Source organism: Miscanthus floridulus, unplaced genomic scaffold (assembly GCF_019320115.1).
Source record: "Miscanthus floridulus cultivar M001 unplaced genomic scaffold, ASM1932011v1 fs_292_2_3, whole genome shotgun sequence".
NCBI classification, from domain to species: Eukaryota; Viridiplantae; Streptophyta; class Magnoliopsida; order Poales; family Poaceae; genus Miscanthus; species Miscanthus floridulus.
In genome coordinates this window covers 26312-40000 of record NW_027096530.1, presented here as the reverse complement: position 1 = coordinate 40000, position 13689 = coordinate 26312, and the positions used below count along the sequence as shown (strand labels likewise).

Here is a 13689-nt window from a genome sequence, read left to right as displayed (position 1 = left end):
AATTTAGCTAGCCAGCTTTAGAAACCATATTAGCACATGTACGCACCTAAATTAATTGAAATATCTTAGAAATACTTAGAATCACATCAGGATATCGGAGAAAATAATCAAAACCTAAAGTAACCTAGTCACGTTCCAATGTTTAAGGCAAAGGAGAAAAAGATCTGCAAAGAGGAAGATTCATCTCTTACCCGCAAATGGCATGCCCAACTTCATGGTAAGCAACAAGACTTTTGCTCTTCCCGTCCGTCATCACAGTCCCTTCCATACCAGCCACAATTCTGTCAATAGAATCATCAATCTCTTTTGAAGAAATTGCTGTCCTCCCCCGTCGTCCAGCCAGAATGGCTGCTTCATTCAGAAGGTTTGCCAAGTCTGCTCCACTGAACCCAGGTGTTCTCATTGCTATGACATCAAGAGAAACATCAGAATCAAACTTCTTGTTGCTACCATGCACTTTTAGAATCTCTGTCCTCCCACGTACATCAGGAACATCGACAGACACCTGTGTAAGAATTACAAGGCATACCCAAAATGTTAAGAACCCCAAATATTTCTGGTTAAGATCTAAATAGCATTCAGGTACTGAATGAGAGATGAACCAAGCTGAACTAAATGGATCAGCCGAGTAATCTACAAGGGAAACAAAATGGATATTGAACCTTTGGCTACAAAATGATTAGATTTATTTTTTGCACGCAAGCAATAGACATTAGAGAACTTTACTAAGACAGAACAAACAAATATAAATGCATTGACAGATTGAATCCAACAAAAAAAACCAACCTGTCTGTCAAAGCGCCCAGGTCTAAGTAAAGCGGAATCCAAGATGTCAGCTCTGTTAGTGGCAGCAATAACAATAACTCCAGTGTTGCCCTCAAAACCATCCATCTCAGTTAGTAGCTGATTGAGAGTCTGCTCCCTTTCATCATTCCCACCACCAATACCTGTACCTCTTTGCCTTCCAACAGCGTCAATTTCATCAACAAACACTATGCAAGGAGCATTCTCCTTGGCCTTCTTGAAAAGGTCGCGAACTCTGGAAGCACCAACACCAACAAACATCTCCACAAACTCAGAACCTGAAATTGAGAAAAATGGCACGCCAGCCTCTCCTGCAATTGCCTTTGCAAGCAAAGTTTTACCAGTACCAGGAGGACCGACAAGGAGAACACCTTTAGGAATGCGAGCGCCAACAGCAGTGAACCTTTCAGGTTTCTTCAAGAACTCAACCACTTCCATGAAGTCTTGCTTCGCTTCATCGACACCAGCAACATCATCAAATGTAACACCAGTGTTGGGTTCCATCTGAAACTTGGCCCTAGATTGACCAAAACCAAGGGGAAAGCCAGGACCATTGGGTCCACCAAGGCCACCTTGTGCCCTTCTTGACAGTAAAAACAGGCCACCGATAAGGATAAGTGGGAATGCCAAATTTCCAATAAGGTTGAACAGAAGAGTGTTGGCTGCCAGAGGGCAGCTTGGCCAACAGGCCGCTTGGATTGTATTGCAAAAATGACTTAGGGATACAAAGATGCTAACCACTGCATATATAGGCAAGTGGTGTACCTACTTCTTAGCATATTCTAACTGCATAAAGCAGATGCTATGATTCCTACTTGGTTGCCAAGGCACCATGATCAACTTGGTTGCCAAGGAAACACATTACAGAGAATAGTAAATATCTTATAGCAGGTAACATGAAAAACAAGAACACTAGGCTAACTACTGACAATTCTCCCCTTTAGCCTTGTGGTCCTTGGAAGTGATATGCTTGAGCCCAATTCTTCCCCTCATCTCTTCAAATTTTGATCTTCCAAGAGACTTGGTTAGAATGTCAGCCAGCTGATTAGTGGTGGATATGTGATCAGCCTTGATACTTCCATCTTCCAAGCAGTTTCTAATGAAATGGTACTTGATTCTGATGTGTTTACTGCGCTCATGAAAGACTGGATTCTTGGCTAGAGCAAGTGCAGACTTACTGTCAACCTTCAGTTCAACCACTTCCACATTCCTTCCAAGGAGGTCTGCTAGCAACCTGGATAGCCAAATAGCTTGTTTTGCAGCTGTGGTAGTGGCAATGTACTCAGCTTCACAACTAGATAGAGCTACCACCTTCTGCTTCACAGACTGCCAGCATACAAGATTGCTTCCCAGGAAGAACAGAGTGCCACTAGTGCTTTTGCTGGTGTCAATGTCCCCAGCCAAGTCACTGTCGCAGTATCCAACAAACCTTGCTCTCCCTGGAGCTTTAGTGTAGTGAAGTCCGAATTCCAGAGTACCAGCCACATATCTCAGGATGCGCTTGATGGCAGCTTGGTGCTCTGCTGTTGGTCTTTCCATGAACCGACTGACAAAGCCAACTGAGAAGGCTAAGTCAGGTCTTGTGTGGACCAAGTATCGCAGGCTGCCCACCAATCTTCTGTATTGGGTAGGATCAACTTCTTCAGCCGTGCTCTGCCTGCTCAACCTCAGCCGTTCCTCCATTGGTGTATGGGCAGGGTTGCAGGCATCCATGCCTCCTAGCTCAAGGATCCTCTTGGCATAATGGGTCTGCCTCAGAGTGATCCCAGCTGAATCTTGATGTACTTCGACTCCCAGGTAGAAAGACAGAAGGCCGAGGTCGCTCATGTCGAAGACCTTCTTCATCTGAGCCTTGAAACCTTCTATGGCTTGAGTGCTGGCACCGGTGATGATCAAATCATCAACATAGACACCGATCAGCAGCAGCTCCTCCCCTGTTCCTCGCCTGTACATCGCAGCTTCATGGTCGCTTTGCTGGAAACCCATCTCCTTGAGGGTGGCATCCAGCTTGGCGTTCCAAGCTCGAGGAGCCTGCCGCAGGCCATACAGAGCCTTGCGCAGACGGTACACCATCTTCTCCTTCCCGGCGACGGTGAAGCCAGACGGCTGCTTCACATACACCTCCTCCTTGAGGTCGCCGTTGAGGAAAGCAGATTTGACGTCCATGTGGTGGACGCGCCATCCTTCTTGGGCTGCCAGCGCGAGGAGAACTCGGACGGATTCCATGCGCGCCACGGGAGCAAACGCGTCGTCGAAGTCGATCCCTTCCTGCTGGACGAAGCCCCGCGCCACCAAACGCGCCTTGTACTTGGTCACCGCGCCCCGCTCGTCCTTCTTGAGCTTGTAGACCCACTTCAGAGTGATGGGCCGATGACCGGGAGGAAGCTCCACAAGTTCCCAAGTGCAGTTCTGCTCAACTGCCTTGATCTCCTGCTCCATGGCGGCCTGCCAGGCAGGATCGCCTTCAGCCTCCGTGAAGTTGGCTGGCTCGCCGGCGTGCGTGAGATGAAGCTCGGCGAAGAGACGTGAAGCCGGCAGCGGTGTGGGTGCGTCCCCGATGATGTTGGGCATGGTACGGTACCGCAGCTGCTCGCCACCGTAGGAGGCATCAAGGCGATCGTCGTCGTCCTCGAGCGGTGACGCGAACTCAACTGGGTCCGCCTGCTCTGTTTCTGCTGCTGGTGAAGCAGAGGAAGCTGGTGAAGTAGAGGAAGCTTGTGGATCATGCTCCCCTGGAGCTGGTGACGGCGTGTGCGGCGGGGCTCCGTCTGTGTCGACTCCCCAGAACTCGATGTCGAAGTCACTGGAGGCGGAAGCAGACGTCCCGGCGGCCGAATTGGACCAATCCCAGCCGCGCCCTTCATCAAACACCACGTCGCGGCTCACCTTCACGCGTCCCGTCACCGGATCGAGGACCCGATAGGCCTTGGCGCCCTCGGCGTAGCCGATGAAGACCCCAGCCTTGCCGCGGTCGTCGAGCTTGCGCAGGTGTCCGAGCTCCCTTGTGTAGGCGACGCAGCCGAATGTACGCAGGTAGCTCACCGCCGGCGCTCGTCCATGCCAGGCTTCATGGGGGGTCTTGCCTTGCAAGCTTCTTGTTGGCGCGCGGTTGAGCAGATGCACCGCCGTCATTACCGCCTCCCCCCAGAATTTGGCCGGCATGGACCTCTGCTTCAGAAGCGCGCGCGCGGTCGCCACGACCGTCTGATTGCGCCGTTCCACAACACCGTTTTGCTGCGGTGAGTGTGGTGCAGAGTAGTGCCGCTTGACTCCTTCGGCGGCGAAGTACTGCGCTAGCTCGCCGACGGTGAACTCTCCTCCATTGTCGGTCCGCAGTACCTTGAGCTCACGGCCGGTCTCCTTCTCTGCTTCGGCCTTCACCCGCTTCACGGCATCCGCAGCAGCATCCTTGGTCGGCAGAAGCACCGCCCACATGAAGCGGGTGGCGTCGTCCACCATCAGCAAGAAGTAGCGGCGCCCTCCTGGCGTCGCCGGCGTCACCGGCCCACATAGGTCGCCGTGGACGAGGTCCAAGGGCGCCTGCGCGCGGTACTGCGCCTGCTGCGGAAATGGCTTGCGGCGGAGCTTGGTAGTGACGCAGGTGTCGCAGACTTGCTCCGCATGCTTGATCACCGGCATCCCCCTCACCATCTCCTTCTTGCCGAGCTGGTGCAGTGCCTCGAAGCTGAGATGCCCGTAGCGCTCATGCCACCTCCATGACTCGTCCTCTTTCGTGGCGGCAAGACATACCGGCCGCGCGGCCTCCAAGTGCAGGACGTACAACCGACTGGGCCCGCGATGTACCTTGGCGAGAAGACGACTACGCCGGTCCCAGATGCGGAGCACTCCATGATCAATCTCCACCCTGGAGCCTCCTTCGTCGAGCTGCCCCAAACTCATGATCGAGTTCCGGAGCGCTGGGATGTAGAAGACGCCGTGGAGGACGCGCTGATCTCCGTTTTTGGCCTGGAAGACGATGGAGCCGGTCCCCTTGATTTCCACTCGAGACGAGTCGCCGAACCGCACCGTGCCGCGCGCCGTGGTGTCGAGCTCAGCGAAGAGCTCCCGGCGGCCGGTCATGTGATGCGTGGCCCCGCTGTCGAGGTACCATCCGTCGAGCGCCTCCTCGTTGGCGCTGGTGTTGAGGAAGACTCGCGCGCGCGGCTCGTTGATGTCGAGGGAGACCGTGGCCTTGGAGCAGACGGCTTCGTCCTTCTCGTCAAGCTTGAGGAAGCCGTGGGCGAAAAACAGAGCACCATCATCGTCCTCTGCTTCTGCGACGTGAGCAGCTCCGCCACGCCCTCCACCGCGCCTTCCTCCTCGATCACCTCCAACACGGTAGCCTCCTCCGCGTTGGTTGCCACCGCCACCACCGCGGTCACCACCACCACGGCGCGGCTGGCGGCAGTCGCGCGCCCAGTGGCCGCGATCACCACAGTTGAGGCAGGTGTCGTCGTTTACCCCGCGATCGTCGCCACCGCGATTTCCCTTCCCGCGCTGCTTCTTGCCGCCGCGTGGACGACGTCGTGGTTCCTTGCCCGACGCGGAAACGGCAGCCTCCTCCTTCTCCTTGGCACGCCACTGCTCCCTTGTCAGCAGCAGTCCACCGATGGCGGCCGGTTCCGCGTCCAACGCCTCCATGTCGTCCACCGTCTTCAAGCGTCCAGACACCTCCTCGATGGTGAGGTCCTGGAAGTCCAGAAGCGTCTCGATGGCGATCCGGAGCTGAGCGTACTTTGGCGGCACGGCGCGCAGGAGTCTCTCCACCGCGCGCTCTTCATCGATGTCGTTGTCGCCGTGGAGAAGAAGCTGCTGCTTCAGGGCCATCAAGCGAAGGGTGAAGTCCTCGATCTGCTCTCCTGGACGAAAGGCGAGCTTCTCCCAGTCGCTGCGGAGTCGCTGGAGCGTGGCGCGGCGCACTCGATCGACTCCGATTCGCGCGGCGGCGATGGAGTCCCAGGCCTCCTTGGCCGATCCCTTCTCGGACAGCGGCATCTGCATCTCCTGTGGCACGGCGGCGATGATCGCCTCCACCGTGCGCCTGTCCTCATGGTATGGCAGGTCCTGGTACTCGATCGCATCCCAGAGTTGCCGCGCCTGGAGCTTCAGCTTCATGATCGAGGCCCACTCATGGTAATTTGTCTTGTTGAGCATCGGCCAGGTGGAACTTGCGCCAGAGTCCTTGTACACGGTCTGGATCACCGGCGAGCGGCCCCTGGCCCGTCCGCGGCGGCGATCCTGATCCCGATCGGGCGACCGCGTCTGCCTGCGCTCGCGCTCCGGACTCCTCCGCGGAAACGGGCGGCGATCACGCGGCGGATCCTCCTCCACCAACTCTCGACGCAGAGCCGCGGCCGTGGCGGCTGCGTTCCGAGCTGCTGCTGCTGCGGCCTCCGCGGCCTGCTGCGCCTGCGCGGCTGCGGCCTCTGCCGCGGCCAGACGCTGCGCCCGGTGCTCGGCGGCGGCGGCTGCTGCTGCTGCTCTCTCTGCGGAGGTGGCCATGCTCTTCCCTATCTCTCAACTGGCTCTAGATACCAATTGTTGGCTGCCAGAGGGCAGCTTGGCCAACAGGCCGCTTGGATTGTATTGCAAAAATGACTTAGGGATACAAAGATGCTAACCACTGCATATATAGGCAAGTGGTGTACCTACTTCTTAGCATATTCTAACTGCATAAAGCAGATGCTATGATTCCTACTTGGTTGCCAAGGCACCATGATCAACTTGGTTGCCAAGGAAACACATTACAGAGAATAGTAAATATCTTATAGCAGGTAACATGAAAAACAAGAACACTAGGCTAACTACTGACAAAGAGAACCAGAGTCCTCCTGATTGCTATGAGCAGCAAAATCAATGTTCTTCTCCCTCAACTTCTGAAGAAGCTCCTGGCTTAGACCAGGAAGCTGCACACGGACTCTCTGCACGCGGTTGCCAAGCTCAGGAGAAATGGCCTCCACGATAGCAATTGTCCCATTCTCAAACAAATCAACCTTCTTCACTCTATCCTTGTCAAGATACTCAAGGAACCTCGAATAAGACATCCTCGAGGACGAGATGCCTTGCTCATCAGCGAGAGCTTTCTTAGCACCCAACAAGGTGGGCAGTCCAACTCCGAGGTTCCCAAGCGCAAGTTTTAGGAACTTCCTTCTGGCATCGCTGGTTTTGTGCTCCAAGGAAGCGATCACTGACACCGGCCTTTGTGTAACACCACTCGAAGTAAGTGCTGAGAAGGGAAGCACCCCCTTTGCCGCAAGACTCATGGATGGCGGCGCCATCTTTGCTCACTGAAAAGTCGAGAGAGATCTCATCAATGAGAGAAAAGAACAATTGTTGCAAAAAAAAAAGGAGTTCATCTAGGAGCTTAGTCTATCGTTCTAGATCATCAATTCAATTCAATTAAACAAGCACGGGCGCGGTTCAAGTCTTTACTAAAGAGTATATGGAAAATTTCCTCAGAGAACAATAGGATGTAAAGTGCTTTGGAGTAAGTAAACAAAAAAAAATATATGATTCACAAGAGAGTTTCTATTGAAGAACTGCAGGTACTTCCACAGGCTACAAGCGCCCAAACCATTATATTCCTTACTCCAGCCTGCTAAAGTATGATCCTTAGTATACAGTAGCCCGTCATACCTCGTCCGTGGAAATCGACAAACTAATTCAACAGAAGAAGCTAATAAAAGATTCCGCTATCCTACTGGCGAATCCTAGATTAGCTCCACGCACCGACACTCCTACTTCACCCCCTATCTTCAAGCTAAAGGAGTCTAAACGAAGTCTAACCACACACGCTCCAGAGTGTTAGATTGATCTCTAATCCCAAACTGGGCCCAACGGCCCAGTTGGGCCTTTGATCCGCGCCCTGATCGGGGGCGCCCAGCCCACCATGGCTGGAGGGCCGCTGTCACACTGCGCAATAAATAGAGGTGGAGGCCAACGGCTCGAGGTTCGCCTGAGCTACAGTTCCCCACCGAAATCCCTAATCCGATCTAGAGGGGTGCAGCCAGTGACGAGAAGCCACCAGCCACGCCGCCACCGCCTTTGCATCTACACCGAGGGGCTGCTACGTCGCCGGGCTGCCCTGCAACCGCTACTGCACTGCCGTTTCGACTCGACACCGCCAACGGGTTATCGCCAAGCACTGCGATGGCGAGCCCATCTTCAACTAAGGCGGCCGAAGGTTTGCACCCTTCACCCCTCTCTTTCTCTCGTTCTATCTACTGCTACTACACCTCTCTTTCTCTCGTTCTATCTACTGCTACTACACCAGTAGATGTTCTAGGACTCATGGTTTTATTCAATAGCAAATAGACATGCTAGTTCTATGCCTAGAGATCCTGCTTAAGGTCTAACACAGAGCACGCTCCCATCACAACTCACAAGCAAGCAAGATAAAAAAAAACAACTTGGCAGCCCCCAATCCGACAACACTAGACTGGATTCAAGCAACCGGTAGCAGAATCAGTTACCAAAAAGCACAAATCGAAGACAAGCACGCACCTGTGTGTGAACCGGAGCCGGGAGGGGGGAGGAGGAGGGGAAGGGAGCGAAGCTGAGGAACTATAGGCGGGAGGGAGCGAGCGAAGCTGAGGAGCTAAGTAGGCGAGCACACTGGCGGGCGAGGCGAACGGGCGCAGATTTTTCTCCCCCTCACCGCTTGTCTGGACTCGTCAGACTCCCCCGCTCCGGTGCGCGGTTGCGTGGGGATTGTCTCGGGGAGGAAGGGAGGGAAGGGGGGTGCGGTGGGGATGGGGCGACGTGGGCGGCTCGGCGGCCACAGCGTCGATAAGGAAGAGCCCACATCACATTCCGCATAGACGGGAGTTGTAGTAGACGACTAGCCAGGTGTTGAGGCGGGTGAAATATCCGGAATTCCTCCTGGTCCAAGTGCAGAATCTCGGGGTTTTGGGGTGTGGATTTTGTGGCCAGAGTCCAAAGGGATTGGAGTTTGGGTTTTTTCCTCTGTCGTGGGCTGTCGAACTCACGTAGGATTGGGAGGAGAACCACGGCAGGGGCCAGCGGCTGGTAGCAGCATTAGCTGTTTGTAACCCAGCCGCCCATTTCTTATGTATGGCTTCCAGCCATCCAGGAGAATTCGTGATTTCACATTGCAACTTCTGTGTTTGGGAGGCATTAAGCCACTCCATGTCTTTGCACACGTGCAGGGTCTGAGGACCGGATATCAGGTAACCGCCCACGACACCAGTGTACATTTCTCCAGGTGCGAGAGAGGATGGTCTCGATACGGACGGATATCACCGATATTACATTTGTTTTCATATTTCTGTCCGAATTCAGATTCGAATACGGATAGTGTCAACTATGTCGGATAGGATACGATTGGATATCGACATCATAAATATGCGATTTGAGTATTCGGATACGGATACGGATACGGTATCGGATGTTGGATATCCGGACTTGAATACGGACAGATCTCAACCCCTCTAGACGGATTCGGTTTCGAATACGATCGGAAAATATCCGTACCGTTTTCATCCTTACTCATAACTCATGTTGGTCTCAGCCAGGAAGGGAGCGAAACCCGATCAAAAAAAAAAAGGAAGGGAGCGAAAGCGAAAGCGTTCTCTCTTCGAACTCATGTTGGTCTCCAGGTGTTTCTTATTGCCATCGGCCACAGGCCTTCTCGTCTGCACAGCAGGAAAGCGTTCTCTCTTCTAACTAATGTTACCACCTAGTAACTTGTATTGACAATGTAGCTAAACATGTGTTTATCACCTAAAAACATGTGTTTATTCTTTGAACTAGGGCCTGTTTGGAATGCGGGATTTTTTTCCCATTCCTGCGTTTTTCCTGTAAAATTGAACTGATTTCTGTGAAATTCTTGTGTGATTCCTGTGAAATTCCTGCGTTTCAAACAGGCCCTGTGAGGGAGATCACGTAAATAAAAAAGAAAAATTATCGATAAAACTGAACCAAAGGATATTTAAGGAGGAGCAAAAGGGTAATCATGCGTGTAGTAGCTGTAGCAGCTAGTGCCTATTTCGGCGGGCAAAAGTAACTATGTAGCTCTCTCGGGGGGCATTTGCAACTGGAACTGGCCTTCAGGAGGGAATATGTAATTTTTGCAATTCAAAACCTTCATGTATTCCTGGAGTTTGGAACATGTGGCTTGTAAAGGTCGTTCAGGTTAACACAAAGGGCTACTAAAGATCACGATCGCATCATCACTGTATGACAGATTAATACACACCGACAACTTAACTGCCGCTGCTTTCACAAAAACAACTGTCTGCTTTGGTTTTCTTTATGATATGTTCTTCCCACGGCATGTCATCCTCAGGTCCCAAATATAGCATCATCAGAAAGATGTCATGGCACGTAAGAGGTAGCCCCTGGTGTACAAGTCTCGAGAGTTTTCCCTTGGGTATGTCGATACAAAACTGAATTAAAACGTCAAGGCGGGTCTTCATGCTTGAAGCTTCATTTGCTGCGCTTCAGATCATACACAACACATGCATCCGCAGCAGTTTTCATCTGTACCCAGGAAAATACATGGATGTCAAAATTTTGTGCTTCTTATTGAATCCACTATCAAATTGCATTATGAGAATCATGTAGAATATGCAACACAGCAACAGTTCTAAAACCAGCTATTTAGATATACTCTTGTAATGACATGATTCGGGGCTAAATGCATGCAAATGTGTGAATTGCAATAAGCTGCAGGAAACTTCAAGCAAGAATACCTGGATGACGTTGGTGACTTGTTTCACTGCCCAGCCAACTAGAGTGGAAATAAACACCAAGACAACGACGGGATTTTGGTTCAGGACACCTTTGCATACCTATTAAAATGTTATTAGTACAGAAATACCAGATGCTAAATAACTCACATGCCAACTCGAAATGGCAATATATAGAAATGATGCAATCTTACACTAAGCAAGCTTGTTGACTTCTCATCAGCAAAGAGAAAGAGGATAATATATAAAACCTGTAAGTTTAGTCAAAAGAAATAGATTAGAGGGTGAAATATAAAGGCATATTTTGTTAGCTGAGTTAAAAATTGCTGGGTGTGCTGACTGCTGAGACATTATTCAGTCCACAATACAACGTTCAACTGTTAATTTTCTACATTTGGATAAATTCAAACTGCACAGCAGGATCACAATTCTTGAGGATAGCACAAGGTATGAGCGATGACATACCTCGCAAGAAACACAGCAGAAGGCCATGAATGGCCTGTACCCATAATATAATTTCAGAAGCCAATTGCCTGTGTGTTTTACATCCTTGTGGCTAGTCTTACCTGACAAGAAAGAACTAGTATAGAAAATATGTCATTACATAGTTAGCAAGTACTCCCTCCATTCCAAATTGTAAGTCGTTCTGGCTTTTCTAGGTACATAGCTTTTATTATGTCATAGTAAAAGCTATGTACCTAGAAAAGTCAGAACGACTTACAATTTGGAATGGAGGGAGTAATAAAGAAGTAAAAAATGATTTGAACATGAGAAATTCTTGAATAGAACACATGCATCATGAATCCATCAGACAATTATTAAAAATGTAATTGCTATCAGATTTATTCTGTTGCCTCAACTACCTTAAGAACAGGATTAAGTGCTGACTAGAAAACAAACTTGGAACTTGCAAGAACTGAACAAAATGGTAGAGGAAACAGGAAACTGACCTGTACATTTGAAACCAGTGGCTCGTAATATCCAACCCAAGCAATATCAAGAAGACTAAACCAGGTCTGTAACAATGTTTGCAATTAGGATTTGTACTAGACATTGAGATTCAAGACAAATCAATACAACCTCTTCTGCTTTCGATACCTGTAAAACTGGGAGAGAAGGGCCAACAAACAAGCAGTGCTAACCCTGAAGAAGAGCAATGTGAGCTGTGAAAATATTTCAGTCTGTAGAATGTATTCACCCTGCATATCCAGAGTTTAAAGATTTATTCAAGGAGTACCTATCTGTAACCATGTCCAACACAGCTCCAAATGTTGATGCTGATTCATACAATGAGATAAACTAATCAGATAGTTTCATAACTTAACAGATAGCTATATACTGTGGGGAAAAGAAAAGGAATAAGAGATTTAGCTGAGATCAGTCTTTTCCACATAACCATTTGAAAGTTGGTCTCCAGCACACAATACAACGAAATTTAATTATAGCAAAGATGGGTATTAACCTTCTTTACATAAGGACAGGCTACATGACTAGAACACAGGGAGAATGTGAAGTATTACCTTGATTAAACTTCCGTGCAAACCAACCATCCACACCATCAAGGACAAAGCTAGCATGTTTGCGGAGATGTTAGAATAACATACATAAATCATTGGCAGACACAAGTAGTTCGCAGATATAAGGCACTCACCTGAAGAAGTACAGGACAGCAAAGAGAGCCTTGTTGGAATAGCAAACCGCAAATGCAATGAAATTTATGATGATCCTAAAATACCCTGTGTGATGACAATTCCTGGAAGTTTAGTCACATAGGCTTCCGCTTTTCATCCATGTTAAAAGCAGCTGTAAATGAACATATTGCCTTGTTGGTTAAACTATATATCCTCTACTAAATTTATGGCTTCTTTTATGTAGCTATTCTTGGGCAGCAAAGTGGCAACAAAACTAAAATGCAGCTATGTAGATGGTGCTTCTACATAGCAAAGTGGCAACAGAACTAGAAATCAATGACAGAAAATAGGCAATGTTTCCAGTTGCACAAGTCATTACTCATTAGTGCAATTATCCAGACTTTGAGATATGTAAGTCACAGAAAACGTATAAATATATTATAAGATAAGTTTTGGAACAGCAAAGTAGCATGTCATCAACAGATAACCGTCCAGAGGCGTACCGATAATGTTAGGGATGTAAAGATAAACCGATGGCATTTTGCCAGAGGACAATTGTGCCACAGAAGATCAGTAGTAACCAAGATCTTGAAGACCGGCAGTTTTGCCCTTAAATTGGTAGCAGCAGTAAACTTAATGGGATTCCTGTCAGATAAGTATATCATTTATATATTGATCCAAAAATATAGTTTTGACAAGGAAATTATAGTACGAGTACAATTAACACACTGCTACTATAACCGGGCATGATTGAAGCATTTGCTTCTTTGCTAGTATAAATCTAGGCAACCGATATCATATTTATGCCCATTATATGCATGGTTTTGGCATCATGAAGTTGATGTAACAACATGGGGCCAGGGGCAGAGCCAATATAACACATGTACACCCGATAATTTGTGCCAAAGAAACGAGTTAGTAGGCATAATACATGCATACACTTGTGGTTAGATCAGACCAGATCCGATCCGGATACAGATAGCCAAATAGCTTAGGGTTCGGGTGCTCAGTTTTGCACAGAAGGAAGGGAAGAGAAGGGGCGGGCACACCTGGTGTGGTAGGCGCTCGTCGCGGGCAAAGGGCTCGACGAAGACCTGGACAGCTGGGAGAAGAGCGGCGGCGGTCGCCGGCGTGTTCGGTCGCGCTGACGCTAGGCCTGGCCCCGTTGCTGCAGACATACGGTCGTCGAAACTCGAAACCACCTGGCCCGGCGGAAATGACCACCGAATCGAGTGTCTAGTCTAGCTCTCCAGATCCCCTGGCTCTCGGTCTCGGGCCAGGCGAGCTGAACGGGAGAAGAAAACCGGAAACAGGATGCGAGGGGTATTGGGCCGATTTCTCCTTCGTTTTTTTTTTCTTTTTCTGCGCGCGACCACTCTGGTTTGGTACGGAGAGCGGCCCGTTCAATCTTTCTCGGCTTTCTTTTTCTTTTCTTTCTTTCATCATGACACTTGGTTTCTTTTTTCCCTTTTCCATTTTGCTTATATAACTAATTTTGTTATTATAATTCTTGCCTCATTAATAATCATTTCTATTTTATCCAC

At 49.6% G+C, this 13689-nt stretch overlaps 2 protein-coding genes across 2 annotated transcripts; both read right to left on the bottom strand.

The window, feature by feature from the left end:
* Nucleotides 1-172: 172 nt before the first annotated feature.
* On the bottom strand, nt 173-8563 carry LOC136531163 (ATP-dependent zinc metalloprotease FTSH 2, chloroplastic-like). The gene is made up of 4 exons (XM_066523865.1): nt 8308-8563; nt 6617-7091; nt 787-1466; nt 173-505 (listed from the first exon to the last, which is right to left on the bottom strand). The coding sequence occupies exons 2-4, from the start codon at nt 7080-7082 to the stop codon at nt 188-190; spliced, it is 1464 nt and encodes a 487-aa protein (XP_066379962.1). The 5' UTR covers nt 7083-7091; nt 8308-8563; the 3' UTR covers nt 173-187.
* Nucleotides 8564-9875: 1312 nt separating this feature from the next.
* LOC136531162 (CDP-diacylglycerol--inositol 3-phosphatidyltransferase 1-like) lies at nt 9876-13410 on the bottom strand. The gene is made up of 11 exons (XM_066523863.1): nt 13195-13410; nt 12649-12790; nt 12166-12250; nt 12035-12084; nt 11752-11791; nt 11613-11657; nt 11465-11530; nt 10980-11094; nt 10709-10765; nt 10518-10616; nt 9876-10305 (listed from the first exon to the last, which is right to left on the bottom strand). Exons 2-11 carry the CDS (start codon nt 12683-12685, stop codon nt 10252-10254), a joined length of 648 nt encoding a protein of 215 aa, XP_066379960.1. The 5' UTR covers nt 12686-12790; nt 13195-13410; the 3' UTR covers nt 9876-10251.
* Between the last annotated feature and the right edge of the window lie 279 nt (nt 13411-13689).